We start from the raw sequence: 22,419 nt of genomic DNA on the forward strand, positions 1-22,419 counted from the left end.
AGCCAATGTTTGTAACCAATAAAACAGTCCACGTGGCCGCGACGGAAAGGGCATTTCTTTAATTAATCCAAAATCGCGTTAATTATATTGAACTAATTACATCATTAAGCTTAAAATTACGATTACGATTACGATTAACTTTTTTCGATTTGTTTTTTATTATTTTATTATAAAAGTATAGAAATCTTGCACTAGATTCCTTCCCAGTATTGGGTAAAACTAAAAGCAATAATCATTGCCATTTCCGGTTTTTGATTGATTATGGCGTATTGCATTACAACTCTCCAACTCCGTATGTAGCTGAACGCGCCGCCGATGTACGTCACCTCGTAACCGGCGGGCAGCGGATCCTCCTTTCTCCATTAGAAAATTCTCTCTCTCTGTCTCTCTCTCTCACACACACACACTGGTGTCTACGTACGTGTATTTCTTAATTGTTGTTTTGTGTACGTGTATACATACACACACTGTTCTCTACGACGTGTATTTCTTAATTGTTGTTTTGTGTACGTGTATGCATAGGTTTCGCAGGTGGGGATTAAAAAAGTTGGATAAATTTTGACATTTGAGCAGGCAGTGAAGTTTTCAGCAATACCATGCATCCAACCAGGAAACACACACACACACACACTACACACAGTATACACGTTCTGAGCACAGCTCGAGAGAGAGAGAGAGAGAGAGAGAGAGAGAGAGGACTTGTGATAATTTATGATCAGTACTATAAAAGAAAGCGAAGCAACCATTTTCTGTTGGCAATATTTTTCACCTCAAACGCACATGGTTTCTTCTTGATCCCTCACATTTTTTTCTTGGGTTTTCCCTTTATTATTTGTTTTCTTTATTCATCAGCAGCACATGCACTCTCTCATCGACCCACCTCGTCTACTCCTCTCGCTGCATTTTCTATGCGCTCTCAAACCTTGGCCTGCTATTATTTTTTTCTTTGACTGAGAAATCCAAAGAGATTCTTTCAGATCTACAGTGAAAAGGTTTAAGGCCGTGAATGGACTCGACCCTTTTGTTATTCTTGCATCACAGAGAGTAGCTGTCAGGAATTCTTGGATTCAACCAAGGTCAGCTTTTTGGGGGTTGTTATCCTAATTTGGATTGGCAATTCCTGTTTTCTCACCTTTTGGATTGTTAGTGCTCCTTGGATTCTGTCAATGGACCTCTGTCTTGTATTGCCCCGGATGAAAAGAACTTCCGTGTATGTATGCTCTGAGAGGTCGAGTTTTTGTTGACATTTTCAACTGTAACTACGTTGAAATTGAATGTTAATCAGTAGAAGAGCAGTGTTGTATGCTGAGTTAGTGGTAAGTTTTTTGATCATATGTGATTCTGGTTCCTCTGTTCTTTAGTAATGGAATCCATGAATGTTTACTGTGAGTCTTTTGCTTCTTCCCCTGCTAAATAACGAATTGGGATGAACCAAAAGAAATTACTATTTGTTATGATGTTTTCAGGTGTTTCCAGGTTGCATCCTTGCACTTTTTCTTAGTGATCCGTTCTAGTTGGATATTTCCTTTCTCTTTTCTTGGAGGGTTGTAAAATAATGTATTCAACTTGTTTTTCCTAAAATCTGCAACTCTAGCTGGAAAATAATTCCGCTACTTTTGCTCTTTACAGCACTGGACTCATTGTTTATACGCTGCTCATATATTTGGCCCATTTCCTGTTTATGGTTTTAAATTGATGGTCTACTGCCATTTTTCTTCAGACTTCACTCATCGGAAAAACTCCGGCAGCATTTGGGCATCAACGGCGCCCCATAAGCATGCAAAAGTCTAAACTGAGGTGCAGATGTCAATGTCTAATTGCTTGGTTTCATTGAATTGGTATTACGGTTCTGCAAAGGGCTGTCTGTGAAAGAATTAAACAACCGGACTAGAAATGGGTTGTGAGATTGAGATTGATCAATCAGAAGATATGGACATTGTCCTATCTTCAATGTGGCCGGAAAACATAAATGAGGCTGGGAGGCAATTTAATATTGAAAGGCCTGGAGCAGATCAAGATATGTTGGAGGAGGTAACAATCAACAAGGAGTCCAATATAGTCGATTTTAAGCGTCTTATGGAGCTTACAAATTACAGTGACAAGGGTAACTGGCAACTGGCAAACTTGATAAAGAATTGGGAATATAGGCAGGCTAATGCGGTGCGACTTCTCAGGGAGGAGCTCGAAAATCTTAGCAAGCAACAAGAAGAAGTTGAACTCAAGAAGTTGGAGATATTGGAAGAACATCGGTTCGAAAAAGATGGATATGGTGGTGATAAGCGTCCGATTTCTGTTCTTGATGAACATCTGAAGTATTTATATCAAGATGCTCCTCGAAGAAAGAATGATGTTATCTTCCGAGATGAAAAAATAGAAATAGATGCTGAATATGACAGCGTTATATACTGGAAGCAACGGTCTATGAATCTAGAGAAACTTTTAGAGGCAAGTCTACAGCGAGAGCAGATATTATTGGGGAAATTGCAGGAAAGTATCGAAAATCTGGAAAGGCAATCCTCTCCTGTAGAAGAATTATCGCAGGTTTTGATGAGAGCAGATAATTTCTTACATTTTGTCCTGCAAAATGCACCAGTTGTCATCGGTCACCAGGTATACTGAAGTTATGATGATTTTAGAATCATTCAGATCGATGATTGAAATTTCTACCTGATATTTATGCGATGAACTGAAAACGGTCCTGACAAAATTGGAGGGCTTACAGTATAATTTTATCTTTATATTTACCTCTTTAGCCTTTTGCGTCAAACTTCCAACATTGTAATTTTGTTGATTAAAACCTTTAGATATTAAGTTTGCTGGACAGGAGAGTAACATCAAGGCTTAGGAATTCATTTTGTTTCATAAATTAACAAAATGGTACTTCTGGTTTTACATTAAAAGGTACTGGTTCTCTGCATAGTGATTTACCAAGTGCTCTATATTTTTCAGGACAAAGAACTGCGCTACAGATTCATCTTTAATCATTTCCCAAGTTTGCGCGAGGAGGTAAATTAGTACTGAGGGTTTATTTTGTCATTGTTTGTTAATTGCTGTTTTAACTATTTGGAGTAACTTCATTAGATAGTTTAACTATTTGCAGTAACTTGCACCGATGCTTCTTCTGAAGAGCAGTTGATGTTTTAGTCATAAACCATGTAGCTTATGCAAGTTTGATTACTTTATCGAATTACCTGCTATAATAATTCCTCAGCATAACTGATTTTACAGGATATCATAGGCAAAACGGATGTAGAGATCTTCAAGGGTGCTGGTGTAAAGGAATCTCAAGACTTCAAAAGAGAAGTTCTGGAAAGAGGATTACCTGCAAAGAGGGAAATCACATTTGAAACAGAGCTGTTTGGTACAAAAATCTTCTTAATTTATGTTGAGCCTGTTTTCAGCAAGACAGGAGAGACAATTGGCGTAAACTATATGGGAATGGAAGTAACTGATCAGGTAAATTGAGTTCTTGTGTTTTTACATTTTCCTTTGCTGAATGTTGAAGGTAGTAAGCTTCATAATGAAACCATTGATGAATTACAAAGATCATATTTCCTCATTCACTTTTTTGCAGTAAATTTTTCTCTATTAAGTTTTCCCATCTATAACGAATAACCTTACTGTCCCCTCTCTTGTACTGGTTTATTCTGCTAACTTTTAGGTTCCTGATTATATGACAGGTGAGGAAAAGAGAAAAGATGGCAAAGCTTAGAGAAGAGATGGCTGTACAAAAAGCCAAGGAGACAGAACTCAACAAAACAATTCATATCACAGGTGATCCTAGTCATAGCTGTAATGGCTGGAATCACCATAGAAAAAATATGGTAACTCATTTGTACTTGATATAATTCTTGCAGAGGAATCAATGCGAGCAAAACAAATGCTGGCTACCATGTCTCATGAGATAAGATCTCCTCTATCTGGAGTTGTAAGCATGGCTGAGATTCTCTCCCACACTAAACTCGACAAAGAACAGCGGCAGCTCTTGAATGTAATGTTGTCTTCAGGCGATTTGGTTCTTCAATTAATAAATGATATCCTTGATCTTTCCAAGGTGGAGTCAGGTGGGATGTTAAATCTGTTCGTGGCAAGTTCTTGTTGGTGTTTCCTCATCTAATTTGACGTGTGTTGATAATTTTGACACAATTCATCGGTTTGTGCTATGGAGAATATATACATATGTGCATCTAAATCTGATGGAATAATTATCACCTTTCTTAGGAGTTATGAAATTGGAAGCTACAAAATTTAGACCAAGAGAGGTAGTGAAGCACGTACTCCAGACAGCAGCAGCATCATTACAGAAACTACTAACCTTAGAAGGACATGTAGCCGATGATGTTCCTGTGGAGGTAAAGGACATGATGTTATGTTCTTGATCAATAATCCAGAAGTTCTCTTATTTAGTAGTTCACTGGGAATGGAGTGTCGTATTAACTTGCAGATTGAGGTCCTTTAATGGAAATTCTTCAATTTTTCAGGTTATTGGTGATGTCCTAAGGATTCGCCAGATTCTCACAAACCTAGTCAGGTAATTAAAGCTCACCTTTCTTGATACCTAAAATTGAAAGGTTTGGCAGAAATGAGATTCGATTTCATTTATTCTGCAAGCTTTCTGTCGCTTATTGAATTTGAGAGAGCTGATGACGACAAATTACACAATATACCTAGTGATGGAGTGGATTTAATTATTCATTATGAAACTCATTTCCTTATAAGTTGAGTTCTGGTTATTTATTAAAATATTTTCATTACACATCAGTTGGATAATGTGTAAAGATAATCAACCTTTCAATTTTTAACAGCAATGCCATCAAGTTTACTCATGAAGGCAAGGTCGGAATAAAGATTTATGTGGTTCCAGAGCCTCACAGTCTAACCAAACAAGATTCTCAGAAAATGTCTTCAGATCAAACAACTGATTCTGCAACCATGGGGAAAGAATTGTTGATGTCTGAGATGGAAGAAGACAAAGTGAGCCATCCCGATGCAGAGGAACCAGTAGTGTGGATTCGCTGTGATGTCTACGACACAGGGATTGGAATACCTGGTATTTGTCATTTTTTGTTCTCTTTGCCTGTCCTTAAACTGACATGTTACATTTGTTGCAAATTCCAATGTTTGTTCAAAGGAAAACTGATATGATAATTACCCTTTGAACCTTCATATAACAGAACATGCTATGCCCACTCTATTTAAGAAATACATGCAAGTGGGAGCAGATACTGCTAGAAAGTATGGTGGAACAGGACTAGGCCTTGCAATCTGTAAGCAACTGGTAAGCTCTCTCATACACACACAAGAAGTATCTGTCAAGTTTCTCTCGTTGAAGAAGTTTGATCTTTCTTATAGCGAATGATGAGACTATATGTTATGCAGTAGCAGCCAACTCTTAGTTTGCCTCTTTGTAATTTATGAAACAATATGAAATAGTGATTTGTCGGCAGTCAGCAATGCGATATAACTGTTTAATGCTTACCCTGAGGTTCTTACGTTCTCAACATTTTTGACTGATGAACAGGTCGAGCTCATGGGTGGTTATCTTACTGTTTCCAGCAAAGAGCATTATGGGTCTACTTTCACGTTTATACTACCTTACAAAGTTTCACTGATCTCTGATAGTTCAGATGACTCTGATGAACTCTCACATACCGAGAACCAAGATTTCCCAAATGATGGAAATGATGATGATTTACATTCAGGCATTTTTCTGTTCCAACCACACACTTTGGCTTCTCAAAGGTCTGGAAGGATCCCAAAGCTCTCTCCAATTACTTATGGATTTAATGCCTCACAGAGACTTAATGGCTTGTTAGAGGACTCTTCATCTCCCTCTAGTAGGATTACATATAAAGAGACCAGTTTGGAAGAAGATGCATATTCAGCAGCTGGTCCAATGGAGGCATCATCTGATCTTGAAGTTTCACAGACCCACAGCTTGCTTTCGAACAACTCATGTTCAGCTGAGAAAAATGAACTGGGTCATTCTGATATGAATAATCATTTTCATCCTTATGCACACTCCACCAGTTCCTCAAGAGTAAGTGAGAACACAAATAAAACTTCAGAGACGAGCGTTTCCCAAGAAAGGTATCAAACACATGAAGAAAGAGATCGAGCTTCTGAGTGCTCTTCCAGCAACAATGCTGAAATTCCAACAGCTGAGCTGAAACCTAAGATACTTCTTGTGGAAGATAACAAGATTATTGTTACAGTGACAAAGTCGTTGATGAAGCAGTTGGGCCACAATGTTGATGTTGTAAATAATGGAGCAGAAGCTCTCCGGGCAGTTCAACGCCAAAGCTATGATCTCATTCTAATGGTAAGCTAGAAATAGAAGCATCAGAATTAATACTTGTTTCTAAGCTAGTTCAATTAAGCTGATGTCATGTCATCATCCACTTAGAATTCTAATACAAAGAAAATAATGATTGGAAAAAGACACTCTTTTCTACTAATGATTGACAATTCATTGTTGGTCAGCCGAGGGGCCCAAATAATGTAGGTTCAGATGATATCTTATAGCATCAGTCTTACCATATGATCATATTGAGTCAAGGAGAATATCATTGCATGGCCATTTATATATCTGCTCTTCATGCTAAATTAAGCTAAGAAGTGAAAGATCCAACATGATTTTATGCTTCTTATTTTTATTTATACATATTGTTGGTTTGTAAGAGACTGAAAGGGGGGGAATATTCACAGGATGTATGCATGCCAGTGATGGATGGTCTTCAAGCTACAAGATTGATCCGATCCTTTGAGGAAACTGGTAGTTGGGACGATGCAGTGAAGGCAGGGATCGAGCTGCAATTACCACCTGAAAATTCTTCACCAAATTCACAACAAAAAAAGCCAGGAAAGAGGATCCCTATCATAGCGGTAAGTTATAAAGTGTTATTTTGTTTATCCACTATTGGTCTCTGCCCTTTTCCCTTATTAAGAAGCACTCCACATTGCCTTACATACTATTCAAACAGAAGTCTAATATCCAAGGCCAATCTGTAGTTCCTTGTACTTACTCAAGTAGCCCCTAACAAATTCAGTTGATATTTCCGCAGATGACAGCAAATGCATTGTCGGAGAGTGCTGATGACTGTTTTGCTAATGGTATGGACTCATTTGTATCAAAACCTGTAACTTTACAAAATTTAAGACAATGTCTGCAACAATATTTACCAGAGTAGCAGCTGTAAATATAGCATCTTGTACAGAAAAAGGAGTAAGCTAGGAAAGTTTTGACATCAATGTACAGTGCTAATGTTTCTGATTAATGTTAAATATCTTTAGATCAGCATAGCATTCCCAATAACCCTCTAATTGTTGGTGTTCTGCATTTAAATATCTATTTCTTTCAATTGCAAAAGCTAAAATGTATAAATCCAAGTAGGTTTTGATGATAAGGAATTACAACTTCACATAAAAGTTCGATTACAAGAATCCCTCTTGCAAGATGACAGGGGACTAAATTGCATATAAAGGAAATATTACTGATTCGATCGGTATCTTTTCTTGTAGTGCTTTCCACTAACAGGCTCAACTTTCTGCTGTCACCTGAGACGCTTCCCCTTGTGAATTTCTGATTACAGTTCCCACTGAACTCCCCTGTTCTCTTCTAAAACTTATGTTCTGCTCTGAATAATCAGAGAAAACGGCACTTGCCGGGCCATCAGTTAGAGGTGAGGCCCCTGAGAAACTTGATGGACGGTGTTGGATATTTTCATGGGATTCCATTGCCCTCTCCACAGCCTCACCATCTCCACCATTTCTATCTTTCCTGAAAGTATGAGCACTCAGATCCCTATTGTCAAACCTCTGCAGTAGCTCTTTTATCTTGCTCGAAATTGTGGAATCAGGACTAGAATCTACTATCACATGCCAATGATCGTGCAAGAACCTGATCACATGTATCATTAAGGCTGAAACTGCAGTTATTCCTACTATCATAAAGAGCCCCCAGAAGCTGTCCAGCCCGAGACTTTCAGATGAAAGCAGGTTTACAGAGTTTGTGCATTTAGCATTATTCCCAAACCATTTCTTCTCAATCTCCACCATTTTTTCACCTTCAGTTATGTTCAAGATTGCTCTTGAAACATCAGGTACTAGAGGAGAACCTATTGGGAAGACCTGTGAACACAAAGATTAAGTGAAAAATTAAAATGGAAATATGTAAATAACATTCTTTTGGGTATAGAAATACATACGAATGCAAAACCGTCAGTCTTGTATGTAGGACCAACGGTGGTGTACTTTGAGCAGTATTTGGCGAGAAAAACGTTAATATATGGAATCTCTTCGAAAGCAGCAGCTATACCACCATTTCCAGTTCCTTTGGAGAAAAGTTCATCCCATTGTTCCGGAGAGTTATATGGCAGTAGTCTGGACTCATCAAAGTTCAATCTCTTTAGAAGACCATAAACAAATGATCCCTCCTGGTACCCCACATATTCCTTGTTTCTAATAAGCTCATTAACATCTGTGAGCGTCGGCTGCAGCTGCTGAACTGTTAACATGGATGCAAGACTTGCGGTGTAGCTTTGGGTAAGTATAAGAACCACCAAGAACCATATCACCAACACAAACCTAGCCAAGTTGCTGACCACCTTCTCTTCTACAAGAAACCAATGCTCAAAGGTTAGCATGGAAAATGAGCCCCCCTGCTTATTATCGATATATGGTTTACATAAATTATGTTAGGATTTCAGCAATTTCCCCACAATCTAGCCTTCTAATAGTTGTTAATGCAAAACTTGAAAGATTTGCTTTTTAGAGGATGTCAGTTAACTTACTGTGAGCGAAGACCATGATTGAGAAGGCAAACCACAATATCACACCCAACTGAGGTCCAGGAGGGCCCCTGAAGTCTTCGTTTATTCGATGTTCAAGAATCCAAATCAAGAACCCAATGAAAACAAAGGAGCAAAAGCTTGTCAACCAAAGCTCCCAAGTTAGTGGCTTCAGAAAAACCCATGCATTTTTGCTCTTGTAGTCTTTTACTGGTACAACCATCAAAACGCCAGATGCTATAAAAGGCAGAGTGAAGTCAACAAACTGGGACCTGTTTGCTATAATAGTTACATCTCCAGCTACGGCATCATAGTTCTGTATTGCAATCAGAGAAGGTTAGCTATTTGACTGTAGTCAATGTAATTCTTTTTTGTTGTCCAAAAGAGAAGCAGAGAGAACTATACTTACTCCAAGGTATACTTGATAGGCCAAATCGTTATTGGTACCAGCATACTTGTGCTCAGGTGTTGCAAATGGAATGTATTCATAGGGTACAGTATATGGTAGTGCTGCCATAACTGCATCAAAAACATCAATGCAGTATCCTTCCACTTCTATTGAGTTGTCAAGATTCCAAGTGACATGAACAAACTCGGTAAAACAATCATTTATAGGCACTCCTATTCGCATTTTCTTCCCGTTTGTGGGAATAACCCAACCCTTTGGTGGAGATGTCTTATCACCTGGCCATATGATAGATCCAAAATTGGACCTGGATTTCATGGCTGCATTTGAATTTCTAATATTTAGTTTCTTGGAAATTCCATTCTCTTTTGTCCAGTATCCTATCACTCGGGCTCCAGGACCTACCACGTTTACAATCTCATAAGGAGGCGATTGGAGCTGGCCATCAACTAACAGAAACTTTCCAGCCAGGCCTCTGAAAGAAGTACTTGATAAAACCTGAATAAGCTTCAGTCCAGTTCTGGAGACTCCAAAGGCTTCAAGGTCTGTGGAATTTGTAGAAATAACTGTCCTCTGATAGCTAGCATTGGTTAGTCTTGCTTTCTCTGCCGCTATGGCTAGTGCAATGGCCGAGTCATAAGCCCATAGTCCAAAAATGTTCAAGTCTGGACTAATAGCTGTTGGTGTGTTCTGGTGAAGCCTTTTCTTGTATCGAACTGTGAAACTATCAAACTCTTTTGTTCTTGAAATATGTGGTTTCACACCTATTACTCCCAGCATGGACTCTACGACCAAAGGATCCATTGAATATAATTCATTTGCGATTCCATCAGTTATGATCCATGCATAGTCTTCACTCATCATTCCTAGCTGTTTTGCTTTCTTAAAGAGTCGAGAACCAAGATTGGTCAGCATGTGCACAATGAAAACTCTTGTTTGCATTGTCATCAGCTTGTAAAGCTCTGCAACAATTTGATCATCTGTTGCTAGTGACGGAATGGCACTTCTATAAGGTACACGGGCATTCACCTGTTCCAACGCATCCGTCAGAAATGGTATGATCCCTTCTCCAAACTCATTATCCACATAGATGGGCACAACTTCTCTCCATCCAAAGGCTTGAATTACTGCACTTATGGCTTCCACTTGGGAAGAGTCATTCAGAGTGGCACGGATGAAATACGGGCTTCTCAGTGATGACAGAGAAGGACTTGTGGCTGAAAACGTGATTACAGGAACTTGAGCTTTGTCTCCAAGATTTATCATGAAGTTTGCTTGAACAGAGGTCAGGGGACCTAAGATGGCTTGCACTTCAACATTCTTCAATAGGTCCAGGACTGCATTTCATGTTCAAGAAAATTAATCAGTTCATTGTCACGTTACTGGCCTGGCAATCTTTTTTGGAAGTCTAGAGAGATAGAGAGAGAGAATACCTGCAGCAGCTGCCCCAACAGCGTCACCATTGGAGTCTCTGCTGTGGATTTGCAGCCTAGTCTTGTAATGAGCATTCGTGGCGTAGAAGTCCGAGAGGGCCATTGAAATGCAGTTCGATCCCATGTCTCCAATATAATCATTCATGTCTAGAACTAAGCCAACTCTTATCGGGACAGGCTGAGTCCGAGCAGCAGCCATTTCCAATGTTAAAATCTTGATGTACAGAAAGAAAAACAAGAGCTGAAAGATGAAATGACTGGAATATTTCTTCTCCATAGTGCATGCAAACAAATGCTTGGAGAGAGATCGTAATCATTGTTTGAGCATCTATCGTGTTTATATATTGCAGGACTGACCTGTCACATCTGGAAGTGAGATACACAACGTTGAAATATAATAGTAGACCATTTACCAAAATATATAGATTGCTTAGAGCAAATTGAGTAGTCTATTAATATACTGAAAGAAAACTTCGTGAAAGGTAAAGGACCAAAAATAATCTCTCGGATATTTAAACAAAATTAGTTATAAAGCGTATAATTTATTGAGTAGTTGAAGTACTTAACCAGCCGCCATCCTACAGCATTGTCAAGTGTTGAGCATGCTGAAAGAGGAGATAACGATGACGACGACGATGACGACGATGATTCCATGTTGAGTGCAGAGTATAATAATGAGATGCAAGTTCTTGTAAAAAATGACTTTGACCTTGAATTAACGACAAGAAATTTGAAATTACACCAATCAGAGCAACCCAAGAAGGACCCAAAAGACCAAGCGCCCCTCTAACACCCCCCCTTCTGCAATCAAAATATAAACGTTTGAATGGAATATTCAAGTTCTTTTTAAGTGTCTTTTATTCCTTTTCATAGTCAGTGCCAGCTTGTTAGCGTCCAACAATTAAGATCTTGATTTGTTTTCGTTTGACTTCATGTGGTTAGAGTTTTGATTGCTTTCTTGTTTCCATTGGTTGGTCTACTTTTATTTCCTTATGATATAATCTTTCTTTGATCATTGAGAAGCCCATATTAAAAATTCATCTTTTAAATGATTTATTAATGGAGAAGTGGAAGAAACGAGGTCATTTTTACATAAAGGATCACAAATTTGAGGGCGATGCTGTATTACTTTATTAGTGAAATTGATTGAAATTTGTTCATTGTCAATTCTTGTGTAATTATTAGGGGAGCTCTTCATGAGTGATGAGTTATATGGATATCTTCACAAAGTATAAGACTATTATAGTGGTACTTGAGAAGACTTTTCTAACATAGTCATCATTATAGTGGAAGGATGTAACAGGAAAGGAAACATAAGAGAATTTACAGTAGGCAATGAAGGAAAAAATTTAGAGCCAGTAACTTTCTCTGAGATCTTTCTAAAATCCTAGGTGAAATAAATACAATGAAGTAAGAGAAACTAGTATTGGGCTCTGCCGAAGAATTAGATTTGCAAATTACAATAGCACCTCCACACTTGTAGCAGAAGTCATAGCTGAAGTAAACACTAACCTGCCTATCTCAGTTATGATTCTGATGTGTCAATGTTGTGTTGTTTGCTCTTTTTCATTTGGATTAGCCAGTTCAATCTCCTGGTTTATTATCTGTGCTGATTCGCCTTGTTGATTTCTCGTTGCATTATCTGCTGAACTCCTTTGACCTCCTTGAAAATTTGTGGTCTGCTCTGAGGGGCTTGAAAGAACAGGACTTGGTGGGCCGTTAGTATGTGGAGAGGCCAGTAAATAATTTGATGGACTTTGCTCGTAGTTGTTGTGGGGTGAATGCATTGAACTACCATAGGCATCATCTCTCTCTGGCGTTCTGATGTGCTTGAATGTATGAGATCTGAGATCTTTGTTGTCGAACTCTGTTAGCAACTCCACTAATTTGCTCCATATTGAGGATTCGTCGTCTATGATGTTCCAATTTTCACCCAGGAATCTAACCACATAGATTATGAGGGCTGCAATTCCAGCTATTCCTACTAGTAAGAAGAGGCCCCAGAAGCTTGCTAGCCCAAGACTTTTTGGTGAAAGCAAGGTGTTAGTGTCTGGACACTTGGTCTTATAATCCCCCAACCACTTCCTCTCAATCTCCACAATCGTTTGACCCTCAGTTACATTTAGAATCGCTCTTGAAACATCAGTTACTAGAGGAGAACCTATTGGGAAGACCTGCAAAGTAGAAAAAGAGAGTTTAGAACAAAAATGGTTGGAGAAAATGAAAGCCTTTTTATGGATAGAAATATTGCAACAGAGGGAGGGAAGAGGACCACATACAAAGCCAAAACCGTCTGCCTTATGTATAGGTTCGACCATCATGTATTTTGAACAGTACTTGCTCAGGAACAGGTTTATATATGGGATCTCATGAAAAGCGGCAGCTATGCCACCATTTCCACTGCCTTTGGTGAGAAGTTCATCCAGTTCCTCAGGTGATTTGTACTCCACTAGTCGTGACTCATCAAAATTCATCTTCTTCAGAAGTCCAAAAATGAATGATCCTCGCATGTAGCCTACATATTCCTTGTTTCTAATAAGCACATTTACGTCATTAACAGTTGGCTGCAGCTTCTGGACAGTTAACATGGAAGCAAGACTGGCAGTATAGCTTTGGGTTAGTATAAGTACTACCAAGAACCATATGATTAGCACAAACCTCGCCAAGTTGCTGACCACCTTCTCCTCTGCAAAAAACAGAACAAGAGTCTCAAATTTGTTCAAAATGCTGCAGTGGCTAAAAGGAATGTAGTTTGAAAAGATGATATCTAGCTTACTGTGAGCGAAGACCATGGTTGAGAAGGCAAACCAGAATATCATGCCTACTTGATACCAAACGGGCCCCCTGAAATCTTCATTTATTCGATGTTCAAGAATCCAAATCAAAATCCCAATGAAAACAAATGAGCAAAAGCTTGTCAACCAAAGTTCCCAAGTCAGTGGCTTCACAAATACCCATGCATTTTTGCTCTTATCATCTTTGATCGGCACCACCATTGAAACACCGGATTCTGTGTAAGGCAGAGTGAAATCGACGTACTGTGATCTATTTCCTACAATGGTCACATCGCCAGATACAGCATCAAAATTCTGTTCAATATTGATCAGGAAAGAGGTTAGCTGTAGAACCATGGGGATCTTGCTCTATTGATAAGAACAATTTAGTCTTTTACATCTCATGACAAAGAGGAAATACTTACGCCGAGGTATACTTGATAGGCGAAAGCATTGTAGTCTCCAGCCATCTTGTGGTCAGGTGCTGCGAACGGAACGTATTCATATGGCACACCATATGGTAGTGTAGCCATCACTGCATCAAAAACATCTATGCAGTATCCTTCAACTTCTGTAGAATTGTCCGAATTCCAAGTGACACGTACGAACTCAGTGAAACCTTCCTTTATAGGTACTCCTACTCTCAATTTCTTTCCGTTTGTTGGAATCACCCAACCCTTGGGTGAAGATAATGCATCGCCTGGCCAGATAATGGACCCAAGGTTGGATTTGGAAGTGGAATACTTGTTTTTGTCTGCACTTGTTAAGTTTAGTTCTCTGACAATTCCGCTCTCTTTTGTCCAATATCCTATGACTCGAGCTCCAGGACCAACCATGTTTACTATTTCAAAAGGAGGAGCTTGTAGTTGGCCATCAACTAATTGGAAGTCCCCAGCGAGGCCTTGAAACGGCGTACTTGTTAAAGCCTGAATGAGCCTTGGTCCAGCATCTGATACTCCAAAGGCTTCAAGGTCTGTAGAATTTCTAGAAATGTTTGCGTCTCGATATTTAGGATTTCTTAGTCTTGCTTTCTCTGCTGCCATGGCTAGTGCAATGGCCGAGTCATAAGCCCACAGCTTAAAAATGTCCAAATCTGGAGATTTTGGATTATTCCTCTGAACTGTTCTCTTATATCTAATTGCAAAGTTATCAAGCTCTTTTGTCTTGGGAATATAAGGTCTTACTCCTATTACTCCTAGCATGGACTCTATGACAGAAGGATCCATTGAGCTTAACTCATTTGTGATGCCATCTGTTATTATCCATGCATAATCTTGACTCATCATTCCTAGTTGTTTTGCTTTGGTGAAAAGGAGAGAAGCGAGAGGGCTCATCATGTGGACGATGAAAACTCTAGTTTGCATTGTCATCAGCTTGTAAAGCTCTGCAACAATTTGATCATCTGTTGCTAATGGTGAAATGACACTTCTATAAGGGACACGAGCATTTACCTGTTCCAAGGCATCAGTCAAATATGGTATAATCCCTTCCCCAAATTCATTATCCTCATAGATTAGCACAGCTTCTTGCCATCCAAAGGCTTTAACAATTGCGCCTATGGCGTCTACTTGTGACGAATCATTTAGAGTAGCCCGAACGAAGTATGGACTCCGCGTCGATGAAAGAGAAGGACTTGTGGCGGAGAAAGTAACGACGGGAACATGAGCTTTGTGTCCAAGAGCAATAAGGAAGTTAGCCTGTACTGAGAACTCGGGACCTATGATGGCTTGCACTTCAACATTCTTCAGAAGGTCCAGAGCTGGAATTCATGTGCAAGAAAGAATTCAGTTGATTGCCACATTCAGGTGTGTTCTTGTGGAATATGTAGTGTAGTGTTCTCCATTTGAATTTTTTTTACTGAAATAGAGATTTCCTTGGAGCTGATTTCCAGCATGCTTGATACAACTATTGAAAAGTATGACTTATAGAACAAGTTACAGCTTAGGTAGGTCCTACTGGGGTGGGGGAAGGGGGGGTTGAAAGAAAACATTGAAATGATCTTGCTGAATGAAACCTGAATGCACACAAAAAGGTATTAATCCTACATATTCACAACATTTGACAAAGTAAACACTTCAGTGTGAGTTGAATAAGTGAATTGCGTAAAGGACATCTTATTTACTTTTCTTGTTGTCTTTTGTGTGTGAAGGCTAAGTACCTGCTGCAGCTGCGCCAACGACGTCTCCCTTGGAGTCCCGGTTGGTGAGAACCAGCCTAGTCCTATAATGATCATGTGTGGCATAGAAGTCCGAAAGCGCCATGGATATGCAGCTCAATGTCGCGCTCCCACCTTCATAATCATCCATGTCCAGCACCACCCCAACTCTTACAGGGACAATCTGCGCCGCTGCCATTCTACTCAAGTATACAAAGTAAACAAAAAGACACCAAAAGGGGTGGCTAGAAGTTTTCTTCTCCATATCTGAATTTTGTAGCTCAAAGAGTTAAGAAAATGATCACGACTTGAACACCATAATATGTGCGCGTATATATATATAAGGCAGTGTTAGAATGTTTGAACTTTGAACTCTCACAATCCCCAACTGCTATGTATAGCATGTATAGATATTGTTGTTTTTTTGAAGCATGATTGGACGGATTGAAGTTTACTTTGGTGAAGTCAATGGAATTATTTATCATGTGGACCTCCACATGACTTGTTGTTAAATGTCTTGCGACCAGCGTTGGTAGACTTGATCAATTTTACATACAAGTTGATGGAAAAACAATAGGGGAGATATAGAGAGAAGTTGATGGGGTAAGTTAAGAGGTCGTCAAGCTTAACAACTGTCATCCGCGGTGGGTGCTTCGTTTTCTTACTCGGGGAACTACTCCGTCAAATATACTTCAATTATTGGAAAAAGAAAGGAGTAATTGTTAAATGAATACCTCATTTTTTTTTTTAATAAAAATACAATTATACGGGTGCTGTGTACTGTGCTAAGGAAGTGTTTGTGTAAAACTTTGCTGTTGAATAAGGGCGTACTTGTAATTTTGTAAAAGGAACTATTGATGTAATTTGTTCTATACTTAAATACAAATAATGTAGTAAATAAATCCAGGTTAACACAAAATAAGATATATTATAATATATTTAGTGGAATTTCAAATTCATAATATAAAAATTATTTGTTAGGTATAGTCCTTTTCTTTTCTTTTTTTTTTTTTTTGTGAAAAGAGTACTAATGAATAGGGGTGGCAACAAGTCGAGCTCGAGCTCAAACTTTTTTTTTCTTTTTAATTTTTTTGTTTTTTTTTATTATTATAAATTATGGAAATCATCAATTTTTTACATAAATTTATAAGTAATAAAATAAATTGTATAATGCTATATTATTGTTATTATTATTATTAGATTAAATAATAGAAATCATCAATTTTTTACATAAATTTATAAGTAATAAAATAGATTGTATAATGTATATTATATTATAAATATACCAAAATATAGTATGAAATTCTAATTTATTGTTATAAATATAAACTACTGATTAGTTTAGTAGTAATATAATTAGTAAATTGTACCAAAAAAAAAAAAATCATTCTGAACAGTTTAAAGTTATTGGGAAAGTATCAATTATCTGAATAATGCAATTGAGATACATAAAAGATATTTTATAGTTGAAATTAATATATGTTCACAATCTGCAAAATTTATATATTTATAAATATTAGTATAACATTGATGTAACTATCATCCTACATTGTTAAATAACATGGATTAATTGGGCCATTAAAATTCAGATAAGACCGTTAGATATGATAAAACTTACAGAAAAATACGTTTGATAAAGTTTTAGACTTATTGGATATACGGATGTAGAGATATCGTACTCGAAACATAAGAGTAATCATCCAAGACGGTGTATCATTGAATCAGACCATGTGATTTTAAATCATACCGTTTGATATGATCTAATGGACACAGTCTTGTATATATTTAAATTTCGTATGAATCGGGTGCCCGAATTTTAAGATACCGTAATTATTGATTAAACTTTTTAATCTCATTATATATATAATAAAATAAGAATTAAAATTGTTCAACCATCATCATCATCATCATTATTATTATTATTATTGTTATTATTATTATTATTATTATTATTATTATTATTATTATAATTTTTAGATTACTTCATAGGAATTACTAAATTTTGACATAAATTTATGAATAATAAAAAATTATAAGTGAATTACTTGTCTATTTAAAAATATATAACGTAATACAAATATATATTAAAATATAACATAAAGTTTATATATATCATATTAAATAATAATTTTAATTATAAAAAATATTATAATTTACTAAGTTGTTGATTAAATTTATTTTTGTATAAAGATTAAATGTATAAATAAAAGTACCATAATTTATTATTATCCAAAATAAAATGGATGATATTGATTAATAATTATAATATATGGTCAATTTTGATTCTAAAATTGATCAAATATTAAATATATAAAAAATTCAAAAAAAATTATTGAACAGCCATAACTGAGCTCGAGCTCGAGCTCGAGCTTAAAATCGAACCGGCTCGACTCATCTGTCACCCCTACTCATGAATTACCCACCAATACAAATTTTTTAAAAAGAAAAGCAAACCTACATGAATGGTTTGTTCTTGTGCATTTGAAGGTACTACTGGGACAACGCCATGCACCGTGGTTAACCGTTGACTTCACCATATCAATCCATCATCACTTCAAGATTTGGTCTCTTGAATTATGTGTTTCTGTCCTCCCGTTGGATTCTCCCCGGGGATCATTACCAAAGAAACAGGTTTGTTACTCTTAGACAGAAAGTTCTAACTAAAATCCAGTATACGACGACTACAATACATTAACTATCTGTGTTGCAAGAACACGAGCAACACATTCATGAAGTTTTTGAATATTCTGAAACCGTCACAAAATGAAATTTGAATCTGCAAAGCTGCCTCGGACAAAACATTATGCCGCTGCTCCAATTAACCCTTTACTGAAACCCGTCGGGTCAGTGGTCTGGATTTACAGGCTGAGGTGGTTCCTCTTCCGGATTCGGTGGCCTTTGCTGCACATTTCCATGGGCTTCCATGATTTCCATTTCTCTTTCCACGCCGCCGTTGATGTTACCAGGATTGGGATCTCTACCAACAACCTGTTGCAGTTGTTCGTGAATCTTCTTCAAAATTTCAATTGGATCAGGATCTGCGTTGGGATCCATAGTGAAAAACAATTCACGTAGCATAAGAATTGTCTCCCCAATTGTTGCATTAGGCCTAGCGTTTCTTACAACACCCCAGTTCTGACACACAAACATAACCACATAGACTACAAAGGCTGAACCACCAAGTATTAGCACGATCACAAACAACCCCCGGAAGCTTTCAAGGCCAAGACTCTGTGATGAGCTTGCACCACTAGAACACGTAGTCTTATCCGAAAACCATGCTCTCTCAATCTCCACCATCTTTTCGCCCTCGGTTACATTGAGAATAGCACTTGAAATATCAGGTACCAGTGGAGAACCTTTTGGGAAGACCTGCAAGAAGAAGAACCACAAACAAGGTGTAATGTAATGTGTGTGGAAAAGGAAGTTGAGTATAATCGGGGGGATGATCGATGCATACGAATCCAAAACCCGCAGTCTTGTACATGGGATCAACCATGGTGTATTCTGAACAGTATTTGGCTAGGAACATCTTTATATATGGAGTCTCATCAAAAGCAGCAGCTATACCACCGTTTCCGCTACCTTTGGAGAAAAGATCGTGCATTTCATCAGGGGAATTGTATGCCACTAGTCTGGACTCATTGAAGCTCATCTTCTTAAGAAGTCCGAAAACAAATGATCCCTTCTGGTAGCCGACGTTTTCCTTGTTTTTGATGAGCAGAGTGAAATCTGTATAAGTAGGCTGTAGCTGCTGAACTGTTAACATGGACGTAAGACTGGCAGTGTAGCTCTGTGTTAGTATAAGAACCACCAAAAACCAGATGATCAGCAGAAACCTGGCCAAATTGCTTATGATCTTCTCTTCTGCAGAAGAGCAGTGGTGAATATCAGTACGAAACTTGCATATTTGATCACCTAACTAGAACTTGGTGGTGGTTAGATTTTGAATATCTGATTAGGTAAAATAGTACTTTCCAATTGATGATAAAGATCTCTCTAAAACATCTGCAGATGTTGTGCACGAAAAACAAGAATATAGATTAAAAGATGATGGCTAACTTACTTTGAGAGAAGACCATTGTAGAGAAACCGAACCAGAATATCATGCCTATTTGATGGCGAATGCTGCCTGAGAACTCTGTATTTATTCGACGTTCAAGAATCCAAATCAGAAACCCGATGAAAACAAATGAACAAAAGCTCGTCAACCATAATTGCCATGTCAGTGGCTTCAAAAATATCCATGCATTTTTCCTCTCGTTATCCATGACTTTTGCAACCATTGAAACACCAGTCTCTGTATAAGGTAGGGTGAAGTCTACATACTGCGACCTGTTTGCTCTAATTGTTACATCTCCAACTACAGCATCAAAGTTCTGTTCAATGATAAGCTATCATCAGTGGTTAAACTGTCTGCACGCCAAACTAGGCATGGTTCTTGTTGATGTAAGTCGATAAAAAGTATGATACTAAAGAGGAAAACACTTACCCCAAGGTATACTTGATAGACCAAATCATTGTAATTTCCAGCACCTTCATGGTCAGGGTTCGCGAATGGGATGTATTCATATGGTACAGCATATTTTAGACTTGTAATAACTGCATCAAAGACATCTATGCAGTATCCTTCCACTTTGGTTGTATTGTCTGAATTCCCAGTGATACGAAGAAACTCATTGAAACCATCCTTGACGGGCACTCCTACTCTCAGTTTCTTCTCATTTGTTGGGATCACCCAACCTTTAGGTGGAGTTGTTGTATCGCCAGGCCATATGATGGGTGCAAAGTTAGATCTTGAAGTGGAGTATGTGTTTGCATTCATGACGTTTAGTTCTTTGACGATTCCATTCTGTTTCGTCCAGTAGCCTATCACCCGGGCACCAGGGCCAACCACGTTGATTATCTGATAAGGAGGTGTTCGGAGTTGCCCTTCAACTAATTGGAAGTCTCCAGCAAGGCCTCTGAAGGCAGTACTTGACAGAGCCTGAATTAGCCGTGGTCCTGAATTTGAAACTCCAATGGCTTCTAGGTCTGTTGAATTTCCAGAAAAATTTGCCTTCTTAAATCTTGCATTAGTCGGGTTTGCTTTCTCTATTGCAATGGCCAGTGCGATGGCAGAGTCGTATGCCCTTAGTCCAAAAGTGTTCAATTCTGGCCTAAGACCTGGTGGATTGTTCTGCAGAAGCCTTTTCTTGTATTGATTTGTAAAGGCATCAAGCTCGTCTGTTTTTGGAACATAAGATTGTACGCCAATTACCCCTAGCATGGAATCCATGACAGAAGGATCCACCGAATTCAAGACGTCTGTCATCGAATCAGTTATGATCCATGCATAGCCTTCCGTTATCATTCCAAGCTGTTTTGCTTTGGCAAACAGACGAAAACCAAGCGGGACCAACATGTGGACAACGAAAACTCTTGTTTGCATTGTCATCAGCTTGTACAGTTCTGCAACAATTTGTTCATCTGATGCTTGTAAAGGGATGACACTTCTGTAAGGGACCCGGACATTTACGTTCTCCAAGGCATCAGTCAAATAAGGTATCACCCCTTCTCCAAACTCATTGTCCACATAGATGGGCACAACTTCCCTCCAGCCAAAGGCTTCAATGATGGCAGTTATGGGCTGTACTTGGGAAGAGTCATTTAGAGTGGCGCGAATGAAGTATGGGCTTCGTCTTGACGTGAGAGAAGGACTTGTTGCCGAAAATGTAATGATGGGAACTTGAGCTTTGTCTCCAAGTTCTATCAGAAAGTTTGCCTGCATTGAGAACAGGGGACCTATGATGGCTTGCACTTCAACATTCTTGAGTAGATCCAGAGCTGCATTTCATGTGCAAAGAAATTCAGTTTACTTTGTTATGCTTGAAACTGCACCAGAATACTATATGATTGTAACACTCAACCTAATCTTGATCACATTGCATCATTACAGAAAAACGTCTTCAAAGTGTAAGCAAAGTGCATATATGTGCATGTTACCATACGCTTTACGATGGTTCAGGTGTCTCATACCTACTGCAGCTGCCCCGACAACGGTTCCATTGGAGTCTCTGGTACTGAGAGCCAGCCTAGTTTTGTAATAATCATGTGTGGCATAAAACTTCGAGAGGGCCATTGATATACAGTTCAATGACATCTGTGAAACAGGAATATCCATGTCCAGCACCACCCCAACGCTTATGTCGGTTTTTGTTCCCTGTGCCATGCCCACATTCATCAGGAAAATCTGAAACGATAAAATAGAAAACAAGGCATAGAAAATGGCATGGCTGACAGGTTTCTTAGCCATTACTGCACACAAATTTGCAGCTCTGGTTACTCTGAGACTGTGATCGCTATGACTTATCGTAGCTCCAACCCCAGTTTATATAGGAGTACTATACTTGAATGTTACAACAGACGTTCAGATACAGTAGACAGACGCGGTAAGGCCCCGTAAGACTTTTTACCTCTTAAGAGTCTTTTGGTCTTTTAATAGCCAAGAAATCGAACGTATGTGAAATCAAAACAAACACGTCCCAGAAACACGACTCGGCTACTTAGGTGAAAAACCAAGCTCATTTGTTGTATATATGGTTGAAAACTTGACCTTGAAAGGTTCATTGGTGATTATTGACACTAAGATGGGGAGGAAGAGGAGAATTTGACGAAGAACATGACGTGAAGGCAGCCAACATATTCTTTACATGCTATATCTTAGCAACTTGGCCTTAAACAAAATGTTACAAGTACTGTGCCATCATTTTTTTATGTTGCTACTTGCTATACTTTGACGTGTGTATTGTAATTCTTTTTCGGATAATCACACAGCTCTAATTCTCGTAAGGTTTGATGTAATTATACGTACACCTCCTGT

The 22,419-nt window shown here is 38.3% G+C and overlaps 4 protein-coding genes across 8 annotated transcripts; 1 reads left to right on the forward strand and 3 right to left on the reverse strand.

The window, feature by feature from the left end:
* Positions 1–587: 587 nt before the first annotated feature.
* On the forward strand, positions 588–7,297 carry LOC105164906 (histidine kinase 5). Of its 2 annotated transcripts, none has more exons than XM_011083727.3 (13): positions 588–1,316; positions 1,721–2,610; positions 2,950–3,006; positions 3,229–3,456; positions 3,681–3,774; positions 3,858–4,064; positions 4,222–4,352; positions 4,482–4,531; positions 4,806–5,050; positions 5,175–5,278; positions 5,522–6,322; positions 6,709–6,885; positions 7,065–7,297. In XM_011083727.3, exons 2-13 carry the CDS (start codon positions 1,894–1,896, stop codon positions 7,188–7,190), a joined length of 2,937 nt encoding a protein of 978 aa, XP_011082029.1. In that variant the 5' UTR covers positions 588–1,316; positions 1,721–1,893; the 3' UTR covers positions 7,191–7,297. The 2 variants fall into 2 exon arrangements, with proteins under 2 accessions (XP_011082029.1, XP_011082031.1); XM_011083729.3 differs by having other exon boundaries at positions 588–1,076.
* Positions 7,298–7,302: 5 nt separating this feature from the next.
* LOC105164905 (glutamate receptor 2.7-like) lies at positions 7,303–12,269 on the reverse strand. Its single transcript, XM_011083726.3, has 6 exons — positions 12,141–12,269; positions 10,629–10,985; positions 9,199–10,532; positions 8,793–9,105; positions 8,208–8,614; positions 7,303–8,130 (listed from the first exon to the last, which is right to left on the reverse strand). The coding sequence occupies exons 2-6, from the start codon at positions 10,903–10,905 to the stop codon at positions 7,540–7,542; spliced, it is 2,922 nt and encodes a 973-aa protein (XP_011082028.2). The 5' UTR covers positions 10,906–10,985; positions 12,141–12,269; the 3' UTR covers positions 7,303–7,539.
* Positions 11,965–16,033, reverse strand: LOC105164904 (glutamate receptor 2.1). 3 transcript variants are annotated; one of them, XM_020694851.2, is made up of 5 exons: positions 15,561–16,031; positions 13,828–15,161; positions 13,405–13,717; positions 12,908–13,314; positions 11,965–12,802 (listed from the first exon to the last, which is right to left on the reverse strand). In XM_020694851.2, exons 1-5 carry the CDS (start codon positions 15,820–15,822, stop codon positions 12,170–12,172), a joined length of 2,949 nt encoding a protein of 982 aa, XP_020550510.1. In that variant the 5' UTR covers positions 15,823–16,031; the 3' UTR covers positions 11,965–12,169. The 3 variants fall into 3 exon arrangements, with proteins under 3 accessions (XP_020550510.1, XP_020550508.1, XP_020550509.1); XM_020694849.2 differs by having other exon boundaries at positions 11,965–13,314; positions 15,561–16,033; XM_020694850.2 differs by having other exon boundaries at positions 12,908–13,717; positions 15,561–16,033.
* Positions 16,034–18,206: 2,173 nt separating this feature from the next.
* Positions 18,207–21,897, reverse strand: LOC105165088 (glutamate receptor 2.3-like). Of its 2 annotated transcripts, none has more exons than XM_011083962.3 (5): positions 21,576–21,897; positions 20,050–21,383; positions 19,624–19,936; positions 19,018–19,424; positions 18,207–18,929 (listed from the first exon to the last, which is right to left on the reverse strand). In XM_011083962.3, the coding sequence occupies exons 1-5, from the start codon at positions 21,850–21,852 to the stop codon at positions 18,402–18,404; spliced, it is 2,859 nt and encodes a 952-aa protein (XP_011082264.2). In that variant the 5' UTR covers positions 21,853–21,897; the 3' UTR covers positions 18,207–18,401. The 2 variants fall into 2 exon arrangements, with proteins under 2 accessions (XP_011082264.2, XP_088737287.1); XM_088881161.1 differs by having other exon boundaries at positions 19,624–19,951.
* Positions 21,898–22,419: the final 522 nt, after the last annotated feature.

The sequence above is a fragment of the Sesamum indicum genome, linkage group LG6 (assembly GCF_026168435.1).
Source record: "Sesamum indicum cultivar Baizhima isolate 11 linkage group LG6, ASM2616843v1, whole genome shotgun sequence".
Classification (NCBI taxonomy): Eukaryota; Viridiplantae; Streptophyta; class Magnoliopsida; order Lamiales; family Pedaliaceae; genus Sesamum; species Sesamum indicum.

Coding starts and splice junctions, on each gene's coding strand:
- LOC105164906 (XM_011083727.3), top strand. CDS start 1,894: ATGGGTTGTGAGATTGAGATTGATCAATCAGAAGATATGGACATTGTC. Junction 3,775..3,857: donor CAAAACAATTCATATCACAG/GTGATCCTAGTC, acceptor TAATTCTTGCAG/AGGAATCAATGCGAGCAAAA. Junction 4,353..4,481: donor CCGATGATGTTCCTGTGGAG/GTAAAGGACATG, acceptor TCAATTTTTCAG/GTTATTGGTGATGTCCTAAG.
- LOC105164905 (XM_011083726.3), bottom strand. CDS start 10,905: ATGGAGAAGAAATATTCCAGTCATTTCATCTTTCAGCTCTTGTTTTTC. Junction 10,533..10,628: donor TGTTGGGGCAGCTGCTGCAG/GTATTCTCTCTC, acceptor CATGAAATGCAG/TCCTGGACCTATTGAAGAAT. Junction 9,106..9,198: donor CCTATCAAGTATACCTTGGA/GTAAGTATAGTT, acceptor ATTGCAATACAG/AACTATGATGCCGTAGCTGG.
- LOC105164904 (XM_020694849.2), bottom strand. CDS start 15,822: ATGGAGAAGAAAACTTCTAGCCACCCCTTTTGGTGTCTTTTTGTTTAC. Junction 13,718..13,827: donor CCTATCAAGTATACCTCGGC/GTAAGTATTTCC, acceptor AATATTGAACAG/AATTTTGATGCTGTATCTGG. Junction 13,315..13,404: donor AACCATGGTCTTCGCTCACA/GTAAGCTAGATA, acceptor TGTTTTTTGCAG/AGGAGAAGGTGGTCAGCAAC.
- LOC105165088 (XM_088881161.1), bottom strand. CDS start 21,852: ATGGCTAAGAAACCTGTCAGCCATGCCATTTTCTATGCCTTGTTTTCT. Junction 19,952..20,049: donor TCTATCAAGTATACCTTGGG/GTAAGTGTTTTC, acceptor CACTGATGATAG/CTTATCATTGAACAGAACTT. Junction 19,425..19,623: donor TACAATGGTCTTCTCTCAAA/GTAAGTTAGCCA, acceptor GCTCTTCTGCAG/AAGAGAAGATCATAAGCAAT.